Here is a 15,232-nt window from a genome sequence, read left to right as displayed (position 1 = left end):
AAATATATCCCTGGTGGTGGGGTCTTTTTGGAGGTGGCGAAAATGTCGGCAAATGATTTGGTTTATGCGAAGGTTGGTAGGGTGGAAGGTGAGCACCAGGGGCTTTGTCCTTGTTATGGTTGGAGGGGTGGGGTCTGAGGGCGGAGGTGTGGGATGTGGACGAGATGCATTGGAGAGCATCTTTAACCACGTGGGAAGGGAAATTGCGGTCTCTAAAGAAGGAGGCCATCTGTTGTGTTCTGTGGTGGAACTGGCCCTCCTGGGAGCAGATAAGGCGGAGGTGGAGGAATTGGGAATACGGGATGGCATTTTTGCAAGAGGTAGGTTGGGAGTCGGTGGGTTTGTAAAAAATGTCAGTGACAAGTCGGTCGTCATTAATGGAAATGAAGAGGTCCAGGAAGGGGAGGGAGGTATCAGAGATGGTCCAGGTAAATTTAAGGTCAGGGTGGAATGTGTCGGTGAAGTTGATCTATTGCTCAACCTCCTCGCGGGAGCACGAGGTGGCGCCAGTGCAGTCATCAATGTAGCAGAGGAAGAGGTGGGGAGTGGTGCCGTTGTAATTACAGAAGATCAACTGTTCTACATAGCCAAAGAGACAGGCATAGCTGGGGCTCATATGTGTGCCCATGGCTACCCCTTTGATCTGGGAGGATTCAAAGGAGAAATTGTTAAGGAGAAATCGGGCGGCACGGTGGCACAGTGGTTAGCACTGCTGCCTCACAGCGCCAGAGGCCCCGGGTTCAATTCCTGACTCAGGCGACTGACTGTGTGGAGTTTGCACATTCTCCCCGTGTCTGCGTGGGTTTCCTCCCACAGTCCAAAGATGTGCAGGTCAGGTGAATTGGCTATGCTAAATTGCCTGTAGTGTTAGGTAAAGGGGTAAATGTACGGGAATGGGTGGGTTACGCTTCGGCGGGTCGGTGTGGACTTGTTGGGCCGAAGGGCCTGTTTCCACACTGTAAGTAATCTAATCTAAAGTAATCTAATCTAATGAGGACCAGTTCGGCCAAACAAATGAGTGTCGGGAGAGGAAAAAATTGAGGGCTTGGAAGCCCTGGTCATGGCGGATGGAGGTGTAGAGGGATTGGATATCCATGGTGAAGATGAGGCGTTGGGGCCAGGGAAACAGAAGCCTTGGAGGAGATGGAGGGCTTTACATAACTTACTAGAAAAAAAAGTCCCTTAGTATGACTGATCTGTCCTGAAGACATTTCTAAATTAAAGGAAACTTGATTATCTGGCAAGATCCTGATGCTTGGCTAAACTGTTAACTGGCATTCAATTGACAGTGAAATACTCCCCACCTGTGTCCTTTGGATAATTGAGGTTCATCTGTATTGCTGCAGAACTCCATTTTCTAGATCACTTGGAGCTTTTGTTTGATCTACACTATTCCCTATATGTATCAGTTTGATTTACAATAACAATTTCTCAAATCCAAGACATGAATTCCAAGTGACACAGTATATGAGAAGACAAGGCAGTTTAAAATTATACAAGTTTTTACTTAAGCTACATCTGTTCTGTGAGCACCAAAAGGAGGATATGCAATCTTGGAAGCAGTGCAGTACAAAGACAGGCCCCAAAGTCTATGGCTATATAGAAAAAGTGGGTGGGATGAGGAGCAGGGCAGTTAGGTGAGGCAGTGTGTTTAAGGTCAGGAAGGTTACACTGGAAGAGTTGATTAGGTCTAAACTAGAGTATTGTATGCAGTTTAGGAATCCACATTGTATTAGGAATGTGATAGCACTGGAGACTGCACCAACTCAATGTGCCTTTTCTTGTGCTGCAGGTCACTGACATTAAGGACCAACCAGTGGAGGCAAAACTGGCTCTAATAGGAATCAGTAATGCACAATGGATAGTTTTCACATTTGAGGACAGTCTAAAGTGAACTTCCCCAGTCAGTCTTAGAATCCTTGCTTTTTCCTGATACATTAGTGATCTGGATCTTGGTGTGCAGATGACAAAACACAAAAAGATGCATGGTCTTATTAAAGATATGCCTTCACAGTGAAAGTAAACATTTCTAATAGTGTTAAATTTACTCATACAGCATTGCTATAATATGCTTAGAGACTGATTGTGAAAAATCTAAATGAGAGAGTGTGCTGGGACAGAATTGTTTATTGCATTAGGCAATCCATCTCCAGTGATTCCCAGTATCTCAGATACCAGTCTTGATCATGAGGAGTGAATCCAATCTGCTTAACAAAAGGGAAGGCACTAGATAGTGAAAGGTGATGGGCCTGAATAATCCAGCAATAATACTGAAGATTTAGATTACTTAGTGTGGAAACAGGCCCTTCTGCCCAACAAGTCCACACCGACCTTAAGTGCAACGCATCCAGACCCAGTCCTCTACATTTACCCCTTCACACACTACAGGCAATTTAGCATGGCCAATTCACCTAACCTGCACATGTTTGGACTGTGGGAGGAAACTGGAGCACCTGGAGGAAACCCACACAGACATGGGGTGAATGTGCAAACTCCACACAGACTGAGGTGGGAATTGAACCTAGGTCTCTGGTGCTGTGAGGTAGCTATGCTAACCACTGCTGCCCATTTATGCTCCAGAATTTGCCACTCCCTAAGCCAAGTTGTTTGTGCTACAGGTGTACTGGAACATCTACCAATGTTAAAAAAAATTGCCCAGTTGTCCTGTACACAAAGGATGACAAATCAAACCAATTACTGCACATCAAATCCACTCTTGATCAGTTTAAAGAAAGTGGTGAAAGGTAAACATTGATCAGGAGCTGCAGGATTGCACCAACATCCCATTTGGGATGCACCATGACCAATTTCTGACCTCTGTACAGCCTTGGTTAAAACATGGCCAAGAGTTGAATTCTAGGGGCAAGGGGAATGTGATAGCCTTTGACATCAAGGCCACATTTGACCAAGTATGGTATCAAGGAGCCCTAACAGAACTGGAAATCAATGGGCATCAGGTGCAAGCTTGCATTGGTTAGAGTTATAGCTGACAAAGGAAGATGACTGGTTACTGGAGCTCAGTCATCTCAGCAGCAGTTCCTCAGGTGTCCTAGGCCCAACCGTCTTCAGCTGCTCCAACAACCTTCCCACCATTAAGATCAAAAATGTGATTGTTTGACTGATGACATGTAGTGGCGAACACTGCAGCCAACTGCCTGAAAATGTTATGGCGACCTGCCAGGAAGGTAGATTTATGATAGCAGCACCCTGCCACGCCCCCCCCCACCCAGAGTGTGAGCACAAGCTCCACACAACCAGGCATCATGGTGGAATGGAAACCCAGTTCCTGGTGCTGGGAGGCAATAGTTCAAGGTAGCTCACCCCTATCCTCAAGGGCAACAGGAACAGAAATGCTAGACAGCCAGTGATTAATGCCCAGCATGCAACAAACCCTTAGTTCAACTTTTCCATGATCAGATTTGGTAAACAAATCTAGTTTTGTTTGCTAGCATTTGGTCCATATTCATAAGAGGCAGCTGTATGGGTAAAATATTCTAATTTTACAAACCCCCACTTCCTCTGACAACTCATTCTTTAGACACCACCTTGAAAAATCTGGTGAGCTACAATTTCATTAGCCTCAAAAGCAGATCAAGCTCAAACCATGTTACTAATCTATACAAGGATGGATATAATGTAACTACAATATCAAGTTTCCCCAAATGGGATTCTCTGCCACCTCTGGAGGAGGTCGTCTTTTGTTCAGTTAACTGCAGTCAGTCCTAGAAACAATTCAGAGGTTGTGCATTATTCTGGTGTTATTACTTAAAAAGCAAAGAAAGCCAAGTACACAAAACAGTAAGTCATTTATTCAGAGAAGCACTAAAATCATAGCAAAATGTTTTTACAAAGCTGTTTACTACAATGATTTATTTTACATTGTTTGTGTAACTGACAGCCTAGTTAAATTGAGCAGATTTAAACTTAAGCTTTGCACTTGAATCTTGGTCAGTCTCAGTGGAATGAAATGGAGGGATTGATTCAGTTGCTAATTAGCAATCTGTGACAAAACGGAGATATTCAGGAGTTAAATGTATGGAGCAAATAGGTGGCATACAAATGCAATCTCTTCCACCACCAGTTCTGAAGTATTGATTTACATTTTCTTAATATTCAACATACACTAATGCAATCAGACCTTGCATCTGTTCAGACCAAAAAATGTGACAATTGGCTATAAGAACACATTTAAGATACCAGTTAAAAAGAAAGTGAATTCATTTTGAAGAGGATGCACAGATTTAGTGCAGCTATTTTTGTGTATTTACACTGCAGCTGACAAATTAGTTATTCAGATCAGATTCTTAGTTATAGCTGAAAAGTGAAAACACATGCAAGCATGGTTAATTTCAAAAGAAATCCAGCTTCTGTTCAAAAGATTAAATTCTTACTGCAATTACTTGTGCAGAGAGAACAGGATTAGTTGTTTAAAGCCAAAGTGGCTACAGTATTTACAGAATGCAATAAAATCCCAGATATAAACCGATTCACATTATGGTGGTCAAGACCAAATCCACTTGTGCAGGAAAAAGTAGTTCATTAATCCAAACAAATAGTGGTTCAATCCCTAGTTTTCACACCTCCACCCTAGAGAAATTCAGTTTGCTCAATCCAAAAAAAACCCAGCATTTAACAATTTCAAATGATTCAGAAGAGTGTACATTAGTTGTAATTCAACACAAAGCCACATCAAAAGCAAAGTTAAAAAAGGGGAGAAAGGTATTAGAGAGATTATAATCTGCACAGAATGTTCATTGCAAAGTACACACTTCAGAGACTGGGTAGATGTGAATGTGGTGATAGCTTCCATTTTATGGAGAAATACCAAAGTTTCCAGTTTGGTGGGTCTGAACAATGGAGTGCAAGGTTTCACCAAGTTCTTAAAGCTGGAGATTTTCTTCATGCATATATTCCAGAAGGAAGTGGTTGGTAATCCATCTGTTTTTGTCTGCAGCCAATCACACAAATGCTGATCATTCCAAAAAACTGGTGAAAAATTAGGGATGAAATTTAGTCTTAGTGTCTGGTTTAAGCATATAGGAAAAAGCAATGGCAATAAAACTACAAACATTACCAGAAGAGAATGCAATCACTTGGTGATTGGGGAGAAGGAACATGCAGACAGAATTTCTGTCAGCCACCATTTCAGTGAGATTGACAGGTTGGATTAGAGGCAAATGCCTGCTGGCTAATCCAATTTTCCAAGGCCACTGTCAACACAAGTTGGAATTTCAGAAGCCCTTTGAAAAATTTCCTAATTCTTAAATTGCCAAAATGAAGGTGGCCTTCTGGCAGTAGACCGGAGGGCTAGTGTTGTAACTAAAAGAAACTGACTGGTATTTGCTGTGAATTAGGACCATATACACAGTCACTTGTCAGCTAGTATTTCTCCTTCAAAGGCTGATGCTGCAGTAGTTTCCTATCTCTGCGTAAGGTCTTATGCCCGAAACGTCGATTCTCCTGTTCCCTGGATGCTGCCTGACCTGCTGTGCTTTTCCAGCAACACATTTTCAGCTCTGATCTCCAGCATCTGCAGTCCTCACTTTCTCCTATCTCTGGGTGTCTCACTAGGGGAGTCATAACATTGACCAAGCTGATTACAAATTTTCCCTCCATAAGGGGGTCAGGCCACTTTGAAGAGTACATTGTGATAGATACTGATTGCAGCAACCACCTTGGATTGCTGTCTGCTCATGGTTAGAAGCCTTCAATTGCTCTTAGCCATAAAATAGATTCCACCCATTCAACTAAACAGGGCAGCAAGGTAATCAAGTGATCTAAAATTGACCAATTACAATGGAATCAAAAAAGTCAGTTGTATTTGTTTCTTGAATACTCAAGCTATGTTAAATCAACTCTTCCTAAGCTATTATCTTGATGGCCAACCACCTTAGTCAGCAGATCTTTTATTTCAAGAGCAAAAAGCTGATTCAAAAATGAAAATTCAGTACCTTGATTATGGCAAATCCCAGGATAACTAGCATGGCATAACTCAGAATGGATTCAAGGCCAGTCTCCAACTTCATCTCACATCCCTGTTTAAACAAAATGTTATTTTCAGAAATAGTCTAATCTACACTAGTTGAAAAGTGACAGTCTTAGTCATTGAAACTGCAGTCACTGAAGAAACTTCTAGACTGCACAAAAGTTTTCACCCAATGCCTGGGTTAAAATTAGTTTTCCCTAGCAAGTAACCGTCATCTCATTTGTAGAGACATGAGTGAGAAATGTCACAATCAAACACTGGTTTGAGTGGAGCACTGGTTCAAATCCTACCATTTTATGAGGTAAAACATGAAATTCAATTTAAGCTCCAAAAATTGAAAAGTCAATGGATACTTACCATCCTTTGTCAGCAATCCATGCAGCTCCACAAGTCCAGAAGGCAGTTAAGAGCCAGCCACAATGGTGAAGTGGCCAAGCAAGCCAGTTTAAACAATTGCTGCCATTGACAATGCCTACATTTTAAAAATCTTAACTCTCACCTACAGCTTCAAAAGAAATCGTTTGCTTTTCTCCCACAAGTGAGGGGAGTATTTGATCCCCAAGCCAGATCAGATGTTTCACGAATGTCCAAAGGCATTAAAAAGTTCATTAGAAAAAGAGACTTCTTTCCCTTAAAAGAGTAAGTCTTCCAACCATTAATATGGACATATTTTAAAAGCTGAAATGTCTAAAGCATTTAGTTTTAATTTCTCCCAAAGCCAGGGAGAGTAAGATTTTTTTCTTGTAAATTAGAAATGAAGCTCATTTAATGCAACATGAAATATTTTAATCAAAATGAATGACTCCAGTAGAATTCCTCAATCCTCAATGAAAATCTGCACTGTGGTTATGTTTGGAATGAGCTGCCAGGTGGTGGTGGCAGCAGCTTCAATTACACCACAAAGAGCATCTAGATAGGTTTAGACAGATATGGGCCAGTGATAGCTTTATTTAGGATATTGGTCAGCATGGAAACAGACCCTTTAGTCCATCTCTAATGAAGTGATATCAAGCATCATTAACAATAGATTAAATGCAACCTCAGTTAAAAATGCAATTCCAGTGTTGGGGGTGATCCTAAAGATAGTTATATACACCTCAACCCCTCTGTTGAAACTAACATTACACATTTAGTCATAAAACAATTGCTGCACAGCAATGACTGGGGGAATTCAAGAGGATAAAACAGTCAATTACTGATTGCAATATTAACAAGTGTTAACTGTCTCTGCTGATTTGCAGGAAATTGGAGTCTTGGCTTACAGCTAGATTGCCAGAAAATGCATTGGCTCCTATTATTCAGAGGAATTTATACTCTCACCCCCTATTCAGGGATCAATAGGAAACATAGTTGGAATTTGACTACTCTCCAACAGTAAAAAAATTCACACCAGACCTGGACTATATTGTTTCTGGAGTGAGGTGATGGGATCACTGCATTGCATCTTGAATGGCTGGGGCTCTCTTATGGACATTACTAACTGATGTAAAGGAAGGACTATTACCCTTTCATCAGGGAGAGCTTTGACATGGCTCTGCAAACCCTGTGAGGTGAAGCATCTTAAAAATTCCCCAGAAAATTTGTACTGAATAAGATTTGTTCGTTCACAGAATGTGGTGCAGTTGCATTGTGTGTAAGAATTTCAGGGAAAAAACCTTAAGGTTTTCACTGCTGTCCTCTTTACCAAACTTAGTCACTTGAATGTTGACTTTCCAGTAATTCAGTACTGGAGCACTACCTGCAAGTGCTCAGGTTTGGTGTAGTTATGAACTGAACTTCTGAGGTTGAAAGGCTATGAAATATCAATTAGATGTTGGACATTGGTAGATTCAGTATTGAAAACTATTTAAGAGGAACATTCACTACCATAAGTATAGGAATACAGAAAACTGCATGACCAGATTAAAACTACAATTCACTCATTAAGAAATATTCTTCAACCTCTTATCCTATTATTTGAATCACTAACTCAGCATAGAAAGCCATGAATTAGGACAGCTACAATTCTTGCTAACAGACTATTTTCAAGAGCATATGCTTGAAACATCTCTCCTGTTCCTCATATGCTGCCTGACCAGCTGTGCTTTTCCAGTACCACAATGTTGCAGCTAACCTAAGTTATTTAAAAACAGTCAAAAGTGGAGGTATTAAAATGATCATGAATCCATACTGCTGTATTGAGGAGCTCAGGATGACTTGGGCTTCCTGTGCAGTTGGAGAATTGATGCTTGCAGCAGCTGAGGGGGTAAGTCTGGTTGCCCTTGATGAACCAATTAGTGGTATTCCAATAGGTGTAGTTTTTCAACCCACAGCATGCCATCTAGAAGAGAAAAAAAGTCAATTTCCAAATGCAACAAAGCATCAATACAGATTTGACTTAACCAATCATGCTGTAGTGGAATTTGCTTGCTGGGTTGACCCCAGTGACACCTCCAAAATCAAGCACTAAACATGTTAAGCTTACCTGTTCCTGCAAGTAGTTCACAGTCTTGCTCTCAGCATTCTTGCCATCATATTTTGAAAAGACAGCAGTCATAGTTGAATCCACACCTTCATGCACCTACAGGAAATGGCACTGAACTATTAGTCTGTCTCAAATTGGAGACCATTCACACAATTCCACCCAAAAATCTCAAAACGAAGAACAGAATAAGTGAGTGTCAGTCATATTAACTGGGAATCCCACAGTTGAATTATAGAATGATAATTTTTGGGAATATTTAATACTCAAGATTAGTTTTCAGAATGTCACTGGGGAGGAAGGTACATTTCAATACTGTCTGGAATTGCGGTACTGCAGCAACTGTTCTGTAGAGTTTGCTGGTAGTTAGGTACTCAGGCAGGAACAGCAACCAAACAGGATCCAGTGGCAAGAGAGAAGTCAACATTTTAGGTTAACCCTTCAGGATGGGGGTAGGTGAGGGGAGCTGCAGCTAAGGGGTGGCAGAGGTGGGGATGGTGTGGACCAGCAGAGGGTACAACCTGGTTGGTCAAATGGGAGGAATAAATTTGGTTGGTTGCTAGGAAGGGAGTCAGGGAAAGGGAAGGAGGTTATTTGAAATTGGAGAACTCAAATGTTGAGTCTTTTGGGTTGTAAGCTGCCTAGACAGAAGATGTTGTTCCTCATTTGCAGTTTGGTTCATTGTGGCAAGGGAGGAGGCCAAGTATGATCATATCAGAAAAGGAATGGGAAGGGGAATTGGTGGTCTAGTTGGTAGTGGGCCTGGCAGAGATACTTGGCAAATCACCTTAAGTTTGGTCTTGCTGATACTGTCCAAAGTTTACCCTGACTCTACAGCAATGTTTCCTTCAAGAACCCCATTTAGAAAAGAGTCAATTTAACCGATTAAGCCTCAATGAAAAAAGTGGGGAGGGTGGAGACATTTAGCACAAGGAAAAAATACCAGTTGAATCAAGTACCTTTCCTTTGTAGACAAATCCCAGAACAAAGGCAGACACTTCGGCAGCAAAGATGATCAACAGTACAATCATAAACTAAGAAAGAAAAGATGATTATAACACTGAACACCATCCAGCTTTACATTTAGTCAAATATTAAAAGCTTCCAAGAGAAGAACAGATAAGAGGGATCAGAACAGTGCCACCTTTAAAAACCACAAATGAGTGGACAATTTAAGCCTCATCCACTGAGGAAGTATTGGTAGAGCTCAATAGGAAAAGATGCAGTTACAGATAGGAGTGTAACATAGGCATCCCAACAGTCACCAAGGCATAGAGGAACAAACATGTAGGCAACAGGGTTGTCATAGTGACTGACTAACTTCCAATATTGGTAGAGTCTCCTTTAGAGAGGCATATATGGGGCAGAAGGTATTAAGTACATCTGTAATGTACAAATATTAGTGGGAATCTCTGGACATTAAAGGGTTAAACTGCAATGGACAGAACATGCTGGAAGTGGGTGGGATGATCTTCCTGCAGGAATGTGGATGACTTCTACTCCAATTAGATAGTCATTTGCTACTACTCCCCTACTATCATCAAGTTAACTATCATTCAATCTCTTCCATTCAGAAATGCTTTTATAGCCATCCCCAAAGCTAGATACATCACACCTATGTCATCTTAGGGAAATCAATGATCTCATCCTACTACTGTACCCAGGGTAACGTGTGATTGTAAGGGAGTGACTGGGGATCATCTTGAGTGGCATGTGACAGGGGAGTAGCCAGAGTATGAGCATTACCAATGACCTTTATAAAGGGGATGAGTTTTCTTTATTGGGGCCTCTGACTTGACTTCACACCAGAGGCATATCAAAGAGGGTTACCTAGCACGTACAGGCTTTAAATAAACTAACTGTTTGTAACAATTTGTGCACAAGTTGCATCTTGTGTAAAACCTCAGCAAGAACAAACAGGGTTTCTTGAAACAGTTTGTGGATAGTCTAACTAAAAGGAGATGCCATACTGGACTGGTTTTGGCTAATGAGTCTGGCCAGGTGACTGACCTTTGAGTGTGCATTTTGGCAACAGAGATCACAAATCCTTACTCATAGCTACTTAAGGAGAAGTCAGGATCTTATGTTAAGGTACTAAATTGAGGGCAAATTATGTCACTATTAGGCATAAATTAGGGAATGTTAATTGGGAGTTGTTGCTATCAGGCAAGCCCACATTTGACATTTGGAAATTGGTTAATGTCCTGATTACAGTTCAGTGGCATGTTCCAGTAGAGAGTAAGTATAAGGATGGCCAGGTAAGGGGCCCTTTGACAAGGGGAAAAAAACAGCCTATGCAAGGTTTAAGCAGCTAAACTGACAGGGCCAATGGAGAAATAAAGCAGAAAAAACAAGCAGGGAATTAGGAGAACAAAAAAGGGACTAAGAAATTAACTGGGCAAGTAGGGTTAAGGAGAATCTCAAACCATTCCAGGAGGGGATAGGACCACCCAAGGTCAAGGAGGGAACCAGTACTTGGTAGCAGAGGAATAGGCAATCCTAAATGAGTGCTTTTCAGTTTTCACAGGGGAAGGGGTAGAGCATGCTAATAGGCTAGGACATTGAAAAAAGTGTTTGATGTCTTGAAGAGCACTAACATAGTTAAGTCCCCAGGGCCTGAGCATATCTACCACCCCAGATAGGGACAAGAGGAAACTGTTGGGGCCTTGACCAAGATCTTTGTGTCATTAGGAGATATCCCAGAGGACTGAGATCTAATGTTTCTGTTCAAGAGGAGAATAGGGATAAGCTAGAAAACTAGCTACCAGTGAGTCTCAGATTTCCAAACACCAATGTGTTACAGAGCAGTCTTAGGGATAGGATTTATGTATATTTGGAAAAGCATGGGTTTGTGCAGGGCAGATCATGTTTTGGTAACTTAATTGACTTGAACTGGTGACAGGTGATTGGAGGAAAGGGTAATGATGTTGTCTAGAGGGATTTTAACAAGGCCCCTTGTGGTAGGCTCATCCAGAACATGAGATGCATGGATTCAGAATTGGTTTGTCCACAGAAGGCAGTGGGTATAAGTTTGTTTTACATAAGCTGGAGGCCTGAAACTTGGTGTCCCACAGGGATCCTTACTGGGACCTCAGCTATGAGATGGTAGTTGTTTTTATAAAATAAATAATGAATAAAGATGTAGACAGTTTAGTAAGCTTGCAGATAAAGATCTGCAAAGACTACAGCAGGATATCCATTGCAAAAAAATGATGAGAAGTAGCAATTTGAGTTTAATCCAGTTAAGGTGCTGCACTTTGGGAGACCAAATGTTAGGGAAAGTGTAAGTTAGTGGCAGGACCCTGAACAGTAGTGTACAGCAGGATCTTGGGGTTCATGACCATAACTCCCTGAAAGTGGCCACACAAGTAGATAGGGTTATAAAGGTGTATGGCATGCTTGCCTTTATTGTACTCCATTCCCTGACCAAAAAGTCAATGTCAATGTCATGTCTCAGTTTTGTTAAGCTTGTTAGGCCACACTTATTACATTCAATGCTGGTTGCTACATACAAAAGGATGGGGAGGCTTGGAGAGGGTGCAGACAAGGTTTACCAGGATGCTGCCCTGGCTAGAGGGCATGAGCAGAAAGGAAAGACCATTCTCTGCAGTGGCAGAGGCATTTGATAGTCTATCACGATGCATAGGTAAGGTTGACTGTTAGAATCCTCAACTCCACCAAGAGTTGAGATGTTTAGAACTAGGGGGCATGTGTTTAAGGTGGGGGAGGGGAAGAGTTCAAAAGGAGGTGTGAGGGACATGTTTCTCAATCCCAAAAAAAAACTAAGAGTTACAAGATTCCAGAATGTGCTGTCAGGGGTAGCGGAGACGATAGACACATTGAGATCTAGATAATTACATGAATATGCAAGTGGAGGGATATGTACCAAAAGCAGGGAGAAGAGAATAGTTTAATTTTGCATCATGTTTGATATGGTAGCATGGGCTAGTGGGCCCATTCCTGTGCTGTTCTGTGTTCTATATGGGTACCACTGTGGGACCAACACTGCCCATTGGTATTAGAGAAAGGGAGGACTACATATGCTAGAGAAATCAGTTTTTAAAAAGTGGCACTGGAAAAGCACAGTAAGGCAGGCAGCATCTGAGGAGCAGAACAGTTAATGCTCTTTATGAAGGGCTAATGCCTGAAATATTATGGGAGAGGGGGCTGAGATAAATAGGAGGGTATGCCTCCAACTTAGTACCACCACCTTACTTCCCACCCATCTGCTCCACCCTTTCACCAAATCCCCATCTGCATCTCACTTGGTTATCTTCCCCCACCCCCTTATTCAAAATATTGCAGGGAGGGACACAAACTGATACCCTTATTCAGCTTGGTACTGCCAGATAGAACATTCCAGCTTGCTAGTTAATTCTGCCTTTACACAAAAAAAATCCAGTCAACAATGTAAAACCCAGTAGTACAAGAAAAACCCTTCATGTCAAAGAATCAAGTCCTAGCAAAACTCACCAATCCCAATCCAAAGCGAGATTCCCTCAGAGTTGAGCAGCATCCAATAACACCAATAACAAACATTACAAGGGCTATGGCAATGATCACCAAAGCTGGTAACACAACAGATCTATCCTGAAAGAAGTTGGTGTAGTTTCTATAGGTGGATATCAAGATGGCTCCCACATAGGTTAGAACAGCCCCTGCAGCCTGAAAGAGAAAGATTGCAGTTAAACACTTGTTAAATGCAAGAGGTAAATTGCACCACTCCAGTTACAATTGTAGCTATGTATTCACTGGCCAGCAAACCATGGTATGACTCAGCAAACTGGAGCTTTAATAAATGCTTTGACTTGGGATGACAGGAGACAGAAAAGGCAGCCACCATGACATGGTTAAGCATGTACATTACATGTTACCTGAAATGGTCAGTAGGGCTCAGGAGGTCATGGATCCACCTACACTCTAGAAATTAGTCAGCCAAGATTCTCAAACTGCTTTGCAGAACAAAGCAAGAAAAAAGATTTCAAAGAACACCACAAAAAGAAAACCATGATGTTTCAAGGTTTACATAGGACCTGGAATCCTATGAATATAATCTTAGTTTGCAACTCTAAGAGACATTGAGTTCACAAACACTGAAAACAAGATGCTGTGCAGATGGATGGTGGTCATTTCTTGGATGGTCACATTGTAGTGGACACAACATTACAGGAGTCAGTAAAAGCAAGCAGTTCTAGTAGCCATGAAAGATTTGGCTCCTCAAAATGGAGGAAAATATTGATAGAGGGGTGATGTTCCTGGGTTTGTTGGTACAAGTGTCAACTAATCTTTCAAAAGAATGCAGATTGTGTTCACAGTAATATCAAAAACCTAACTGATGTTTGAAAGTTATAGATAGCCCAAAATTTAAGAGCTCACTTGAGGGTGCCTTGTAATTGTTGGCTTCAAGATTGAGACTCAATGGCCAGTGACCAGTTAGCAGTCAACAGCTGAAAAGGCAGATGTCATTTTTGGTATGCACTGGATTTACCAGGATAATCAATCATTTGCTACCAGTTTACCATATCCTTTTTCTAGAAGGGTGATATGCTGTAGGAAATGGTTCCAAACTGAAGCCAATGATTAGAGTGCTACAAGCTAACCAGTAAGGGATAGCACAAAGATTTACTTTCATATCTCCAGATTTCAGTAGCTGGTGTTATGGACCAGACCAAACCCCCTTCAGATATATCACAGGGATAGTCTAAACACCAACTTTCCCATTAAAAAGGCAAGTGTAACGTGTTCAACTAATGTGATTACTCTACCCAGTCACTGGTAGAATAATAAAAAACCTGACCTCAAACTATTTATGGCTTGGAACAGATTGCTCACCACTGCTATCTCAACCACTTCATGAAAGTAGGACAAAATACACCTCTTCAAGAGATCATACTGATACGATCATGCAAACCTAGCTGATAGTGTACAATGAATATTTTTGGAAGGTAAAGTCTTGTGCTAATTTTAGCAATTATCTTTCAGCTACATAAAAGATAGAGGACAAGGTAAAAAAGGCTATTTACGATTGGAAACACTGACAAAGTAGGAGGCAGAACAATAGATGTTTGAATAAAATGTGCAAGGCTCTGGGGAGGAAAAGGTGAATGGCATTATGTCAGCTGGTGCAGACATGGACCAAATGGCTTCATTCTGCAGCATAATTGTGATTCAAGGTTCCCCCCAAAGAGGCATCTTTACAAGTCAATCTTTTCCAGCTTCCCCTTGTAAATAAAAAACTTAATTCAGGCCCCTGCCTTACCATACTGGCCCTTGCTTCTGATCCCAGAAGACATTATATAGTTAAGATTACTGCAAAGATCCTCATTTTTTGGGGAGGGGGGCAGCAGAGAAGGAGAACCTCCTTCCCAAATTGGTGTATCCAGCCAGATCTGGCCAGATTGAGCGCTCCAAACTGTTCCTTTTCATTCTCCCCTCAAGAGCCTAGATTAAAAGACAGACAGTCAGAAGAGTAGTTGTAGCAGTAGGAGAAAGGGAGGACTGCAGATGCTGGAGATCAGAGCTAAAAATGTGTTGCTCGAAAAGCACAGGTCAGGCAGCATCCAAGGAGCAGGAGAATTGATGTTTTGGACATATGCCCTTCCAGTAGGGACAGTAATCATTCTAGATACTGACAGTGGCACAGTGGTTAGCACTGCTGCTTCATAGCACCAGGGTCCCAAGTTCAATTCCAGTCTCAGACTACTGAGTGTGGCATTTGTACATTCTCCTTGTGTAGGTTTCCTCTGGGTGCTCCAGTTTCCTCCCAGTCCAAAGCTGTGCAGGTC

The 15,232-nt window shown here is 41.6% G+C and overlaps 1 protein-coding gene across 1 annotated transcript; it reads right to left on the bottom strand.

Moving 5' to 3' along the window:
• Window positions 1–3,787: 3,787 nt before the first annotated feature.
• Window positions 3,788–13,123, bottom strand: tspan36 (tetraspanin 36). The gene is made up of 6 exons (XM_043713596.1): window positions 12,921–13,123; window positions 9,407–9,481; window positions 8,451–8,546; window positions 8,157–8,306; window positions 5,952–6,035; window positions 3,788–4,986 (listed from the first exon to the last, which is right to left on the bottom strand). The coding sequence occupies exons 1-6, from the start codon at window positions 12,984–12,986 to the stop codon at window positions 4,900–4,902; spliced, it is 558 nt and encodes a 185-aa protein (XP_043569531.1). The 5' UTR covers window positions 12,987–13,123; the 3' UTR covers window positions 3,788–4,899.
• Window positions 13,124–15,232: the final 2,109 nt, after the last annotated feature.

This window comes from Chiloscyllium plagiosum, chromosome 1, assembly GCF_004010195.1.
Source record: "Chiloscyllium plagiosum isolate BGI_BamShark_2017 chromosome 1, ASM401019v2, whole genome shotgun sequence".
NCBI lineage: Eukaryota > Metazoa > Chordata > Chondrichthyes > Orectolobiformes > Hemiscylliidae > Chiloscyllium > Chiloscyllium plagiosum.
Note: the sequence above shows the minus strand (reverse complement) of the source record. Positions and strands in the feature narration are given on the sequence as shown.

Coding starts and splice junctions, on each gene's coding strand:
- tspan36 (XM_043713596.1), bottom strand. CDS start 12,986: ATGTTTGTTATTGGTGTTATTGGATGCTGCTCAACTCTGAGGGAATCT. Junction 9,482..12,920: donor CTCGCTTTGGATTGGGATTG/GTGAGTTTTGCT, acceptor TTTCTTTCTTAG/TTTATGATTGTACTGTTGAT. Junction 6,036..8,156: donor CTGAGCTCCTCAATACAGCA/GTATGGATTCAT, acceptor TTGTTTAAACAG/GGATGTGAGATGAAGTTGGA.